The sequence below is a fragment of the Bubalus bubalis genome, chromosome 21, assembly GCF_019923935.1.
Source record: "Bubalus bubalis isolate 160015118507 breed Murrah chromosome 21, NDDB_SH_1, whole genome shotgun sequence".
NCBI classification, from domain to species: Eukaryota; Metazoa; Chordata; class Mammalia; order Artiodactyla; family Bovidae; genus Bubalus; species Bubalus bubalis.
Genome location: NC_059177.1, coordinates 56,943,168 through 56,949,167, shown reverse-complemented (window position 1 = coordinate 56,949,167; position 6,000 = coordinate 56,943,168). Strand labels below are relative to the sequence as shown.

The 6,000-nt window shown below is 51.1% G+C and overlaps 1 protein-coding gene across 2 annotated transcripts in view; it reads left to right on the top strand.

The window, feature by feature from the left end:
* Positions 1 to 4,029: 4,029 nt before the first annotated feature.
* Positions 4,030 to 6,000, top strand: part of SYN2 (synapsin II) — a 182,479-nt gene continuing 180,508 nt past the window's right edge. The window contains exon 1 of one of the 2 annotated variants that reach the window (XM_025272545.3): positions 4,030 to 4,586. In XM_025272545.3, coding sequence (XP_025128330.1) covers positions 4,198 to 4,586 — 389 coding nt within the window. In that variant the 5' untranslated portion in view covers positions 4,030 to 4,197. The remainder of the gene's footprint in view (positions 4,587 to 6,000) is intronic. The other variant, XM_025272544.3, reaches the window with a different exon arrangement.

Sequence of the window (6,000 nt, the reverse complement as noted above, 5' to 3'; positions counted from 1 at the left end):
ATCTTTGCACGCTGCAAAGACACTTCTTGGCAAGGACTCAGAGGAACACAGAAGATGTTGGTTTAAGCAAATACAATTTACAGTTGTGCCAACAAATGAAAATCTTCTGACCTTATTCAACTGATTAATAACCTCCCATGCCCAATCATAAGAAAATAGTCTGTTCTTCTGCAAGAGTAATATCTTATTAAAACCAACCAGAAGATAATTGTGAATGAGTTGGAATGTTTGATAAATATTTTTACTGGTCTTGTGGGCCTCTATTGTATCAGTGAAGAACTCTCTAGGTAAGCAATTCTCTGGGAACATTTTGGTCTAGCACTCAAGACTGGGAAACTTCCTGTGTGTTGGATATTATATGAGGCTTTGCAGATCATTCTAAGAGAACTAGGAGACAGAATTCCTCACTGGGATTGCCATCTAAAGAAGTAGCTAGATAGGGACTTCCCTGGTGGTCTAGTGGCTAAGACTCTGTGGTCCCCATGCAGGGGGCCTGGGTTCGATCCCTGCTCAGGGAACTAGATCCCACATGCCTCACCTATGAGTTTACATGCCACAGCTAAAGATTCTGCATGCCACAAAGAAGACAGAAGATCCCAAGTGCCACAGACATGGCATAGCCAAATAATAAATAAATATATTAAAAAATTTTTTAAATAGCTGGATAGACACTAACAAAATAAATATATGCATAACTACAGCCCCTCAGAGCACCTCTACAGACATTTGAGTACATTCCACATGCCAGGTGCTATTCTAAGGCTTAAGGAGTACAATGTTAATACAGGGAAGGTCTTTGCCACCAAGGAATAGATCTATACATTCTTATGACTTACCCAGTGCGTCATCCCTGACTTTGCTCTTGCCATCTGCTCTGTCTTGATTGTCTCCTCCAGTCTGTCCTGGTTATCTGAATTCTACCCACTTTTTAAGCCCTCCCCTGTGAAATCTCTTCTACCCCAGAGATCTCCTCTTCCTCTGGCTCCTTTGACACTCACTGCCTGCTCCACTTTCTAGTCACACACAGCTGTTGTTGTTGTTCAGTTGGTAGGTCACATCCAACTGTTTGCAACCCTGTGGACTGTAGCACACTAGGCTTTCCTGTACTTCCCCATCCCTTGGAGTTTGTTCAAACACATGTCCATTAAGGTAGTAATGCCATCCAACCATTTTATCCTCTGTTATCCCCTTCTCCTTCTGCCCTTAGTCTTTCCCAGCATCAGGGTCTTTTCCAGTGAGTTGGCTCTTTGCATCAGGTGGTCAGTTTTGGGGCTTCAGCATCAGTCCTTTGAACGAATATTGAAAGGTCACACACAGGCTTCTCTGCTATTGTTAGTTATGTGTTCACCTGTTTCAAAGTTGTCTCCTTATGGGCTCAACTTGTATTTTCTTCATCCTTGAATCTCCTCTACCCTCCAGTGCCTAGTATCATGCTTTGTGTGTATCAGGTTCTCAAAGCATGTTTGTTAACCTGTTGATTTTTGAATATTATATATGCACTACAAGCTTAATGGTTAGGGGGAATTACTTAGTTTAATATGAAAAGAAATATAACCCACTCATCCACACACACACACAAAAAGTGATGCAGTGTCTGAAATCCCAGATTAGAGATTCATGCCTTTGAAAAGATTCCCCTCACTTTCTAAAACAGTACTTCTAGGAAGGACAATATATTAATCAGAGTTTATTTACTTAACATATTAGTGACTTACTAGTTTTATTCTCCAACAGACTCAAGAACTAAGTTGGGTACAGCTGGATTGTAAAACAGCAGAGTCCTTGCTATGTATCAGGCAGTGTGCTTGATGCTGGGGTCCAAAGATGACCACGACCCAATCCTATCCTTGAGATGCTTATATTCTAGTCATCAGAATATTCTGTTATCATTTCTTCAGGGACTCTGATGAATCCAAGCACAGGCAATGAAACAGCCCAACGTGGGGACTGAGGAAAGGTTTCCTGGAGGAGTCATCAAGGCGCATTCCTCTAGGACTTCCCTGTCTGCATGCTTTCTCCACTTCTCTGCTGGTAAACTCTTACAGCTGCCTCGAGACCCATCACAAATGCCACCTCCTCTGAGAAGCCATCCCTAAGCCTCACAGGCAGAATGAATCCCTTGTTGTATGACAGTGTTTCTCACATCTTATTGTGGCAATTGATCCTCCCTACTCTTTCCTCTAGCCCACACGGACAGTGAACTCACAAACAGGGGCCACTTTCTAATCACGTCATTAGGGAGATGGGTGAAAGTTGCTCAGTTGTGTCCGACTCTTTGCGACCCCATGGGCTATACTGTCCATGGAATTCTCCAGGCCAGAATACTGGAGTGGGTAGCCTATCCCTTCTCCAGCAGATCTTCCCTACCCAGGAATCAAACCCAGGTCTTCAACATTGCAGGCGGATTCTTTACCAACTGAGCTATCAGGAAAGCCAGGGAGGAGACGGGAGGACCGCTGTATTACTACAGTTGACCGAAGACATCTCGGGCATCACTGGGTCTCTGGCTCAGGGCTGGACTGTGCATCTCCAGCTCTCAAGCTGAGTGCCAGCTGGGATGTAGGAAGCAAAGACTGCCTGCCAACATTAGTGCCAAGCTGCTCAGTGATTCCATTCAGTCCAGTATATACTTAACTTACTGAGCACTGAGTTCCAATAAGAGTAAGAATCCGGCCACCACTCCTGGAATACTTACTGTGTGCCAGGTGCTTTACATACATGATCTCACTGGCTCTGTGTGACACTTTTGTAAAGCGTGATCTCCTTTTACTAGCTGAGGAAAATAGGCTGGGAGGTCTGATTTTGCCAAAGGTCACACATCACTCGGAGTGGTCTGAATATAATGTGTATCTGCCGTGGCCTGCTCCAATTCAATGTGGGGATTAAGTATATCTCCTGAGAGGTGAAAACAAAGGTCTGGGGATGGGGGGCATACAAAATTTAGGGAATGTGATGAGAAGGCCTTAATCAGAAAAACTCCACGGAGGTCAAGGCAGATCTGGCCAATAAATGAACTGGAAAAAAGACATGGATCTTTAACAGGAGACTTTCTTGGCACAACACAGGATGTACCAACATCTGTTAGCAAGGATAGAGAAGGGGTGGGGGAGTCTTAGATGTCTCACTTTGGGGGGCTCCTCCTGGGGGAGGGGCATCTCCAGCCTCTCACCTTTTCTGTCTCTTATGGAAGAGAAGGAAGAGAGGATACGTGCTCTAGGGTGAGGCATCTCTAAGGTGCAGGTGCTGAAAGTGCATCTCACACACCCTTCTAAGATGGGTGCAGAGAGCCTATCCCCCACCCCCTTACTTCCCAAAGTGGAGGAGATGACCCTTGGCTTCCTCACGAGGTCTTGTCACCTTAGGGTGTGTGGTGGGGGGTGACTTTCTCTCCCAGCATTGAGCAAGGGATAGTTCTTTTTCTTCTCACTATAGGGTGTATGCGTGTGTGTGTGTGTGTGTGTGTGTGTTACTGGGGGCGGATTATTCCTTTCTCCCTCACCTGGGGGTTGGGGAGATGGCACTTTTTCCCTGCTTTGGGAAGGGAGGTAGTTCTTTTCTTTCTCATTCCCGCCTTTGTATGTGTGTGTGTGTGTGTGTGTGTGTGTGTGTGTGTGCATGTGTGTGTCCGCGCGCGCGAGAGGAATGGCTCCTCTCTCACCTCAGGGTGGGGAAGCTGAAATTTCTCTTCGCTCCCAATGGGGACAGTTTCCCTAGCCTCCATCTCGGGTGGGACACGGTTCTTTTCTCCCCCAGTCAAAAAAGGGATAAGGGCTCTCGGCTCCCCTTACCCACTTCTTGGGGAGCAGGACTGGCTTCCACGCCCTCCCCACAGAGCCGCGCCCAGGTCGCAGGAGCCCTGGCATTCCCCGGACCTCGAGTCCCCAGACCCCGCAGACGGGAGGCTCCCCGCCAGCGGCATTGGCGGAGAGTCGGGGGCGGTGCCGGCTCTGCGGAGAGGGGCGGGGCGAGGCGATCCGTGGCCCCGCCCCCGGCCCCGCCCGCTCCCTGGCGCTGAGCCTCGCGCCGCCCCGCCCGCCTGGCCCAGTCCTCCCCGGCTGTCTGCTGGGCTCGCGCGCCGCGGACTGAGCTTGGGCCACCTCAGCCGCCTCAGCCGCCTCAGCCCCTCTCCGCCGCCTGCGTCTCGCCCTCTGCGCCGCCCGGCCCCGCCGCCCCGCGCGCCCCCAGCCTCTCAGCCAGATGATGAACTTCCTGCGGCGCCGGCTGTCGGACAGCAGCTTCATCGCCAACCTGCCCAATGGCTACATGACCGACCTGCAGCGGCCGGAGCCCCAGCAGCCGCCGCCGCCGCCGCCCCCCGGCCCCGGCGCGGCCTCGGCCTCGTCGGCGCCCCCGGCCGCCTCACCCGGCCCCGAGCGGAGGCCGCCGCCCGCCCAGGCGCCCGCGCCGCAGCCCGCGCCGCAGCCGACCCCGGCGCCGTCGGTGGGCAGCAGCTTCTTCAGCTCGCTGTCCCAGGCGGTGAAGCAGACCGCAGCCTCGGCGGGCCTGGTGGACGCGCCCGCGCCCGCGCCCGCCGCCGCCAGGAAGGCCAAGGTGCTGCTGGTGGTCGACGAGCCGCACACCGACTGGTAGGTGCCCGGCCGCCGCCGCCGCCGCCAGGGGCTCCGGGCTGGGGGCGCGGGGGCCGCGCGGAAGCTGCTCCGGGGCCCGGGGAGGTGTCACGGCGACGAAAACCAGGGTCTGGGGGCCCGCGGTGAGGACAGGTCCTGCGAGCGCGCGTGCGGAGGGGGCGGGAGGCACTGCTCGGCCGCGAAAGGTGAAGTCTGAGGTAAAACAGCCCCTCAGTTGACTCAGTCCCTCCTAATATGCTGGAGCTACTTTATCCAATAGGGAAGAGTCGTAAGAAGTAGTTTGTTTTTTTTTTATTCTTTCTGAGGGGTCGCGGAGGGGACAGACTTTTCTGCCTCTATACATCAAAAGCTGAGGTGAAAAGGGTCCCGAAGCCCCGGAGGGACATTTAAGGCCAATAAAATGGGTTCTGCTTTATGAAGCCGGGGGGTGGGGGGCGAGTAAGGGATTAAAATAGGTATTTTGAGGGGCGGGGTGGTGAGGTGGAGAGGGCAAAGGTAATTTTTCACCTGTTCGGTTGAAGGCTGATGTCAGTATTGACATCAAGGTTGACCAGATCACAGACGTGGGAGCCCAGGTATACACGGACCTGTATAGCACGGGGAAGTCGTTTAAGAATAGTACGATTCTTGTATTTTGTGCAGCCCCAGGTGTGTGAGTGTGTATGTGTGTGTGTGTGGGGGGGGGGGGTCGGGATATGTGGCTTAATAAAATCTTTTTTGGAAGGGGGTATTAGTGTTTTGGGGTGCAAGTGATGGTGGCTTTTTCTAGTCGAAAGGATGATGACCGAGGTAAAATATTCTGGATCATTAAAGGATCACAAATAAAAAGAGATCTGCCTTAATGCAGTAGATGGGGAACTTAAACAGTTTTTTCTTCGTTTATTCTTTTCTATTTTTTAAAAGGGATATTCCAACTTGGAATGGTGAAGGTTGGGGCACTATGTGACCTCTAGTTGATAAAAGCATGAATGAGATCTGTTTAAGACAAATTCGTTAAAAGAGGTTCTAATTTATGGAGGAGGAAATTGACCCAGGGGCGCAGGGTTGGGGTGGGAGGTGATAGTGGAATTGACTGGTGAAGGGCTTGAAGAAATGAAGAGGTGAGGGAAAGGGGTTGCTTTTTCTTCTGGACCATGGAAAGGGTTTCATTTTGGGTTTTTTTGGCATGTTTGTTGGTGGTTTTTCCTTTCCTCACTACAGTTGGGGTTGGAGACTAGACCTAAGTCTTTCCTCCCAAGAGGCAGGCACAGAGGGACCACTGAGCTATTTATCTCCATTTCCTCTTCTGACTTCTCTGGTTTTCTCTATCATTTTCTTACTGGGAGACCTACAAGGAGAGAGTGCTGGCGTATGGGTGATGAAAGTGAGATGTAGATGTGGAGAAGCCCTCTTGCTGGCCGGTAAAGGCCAT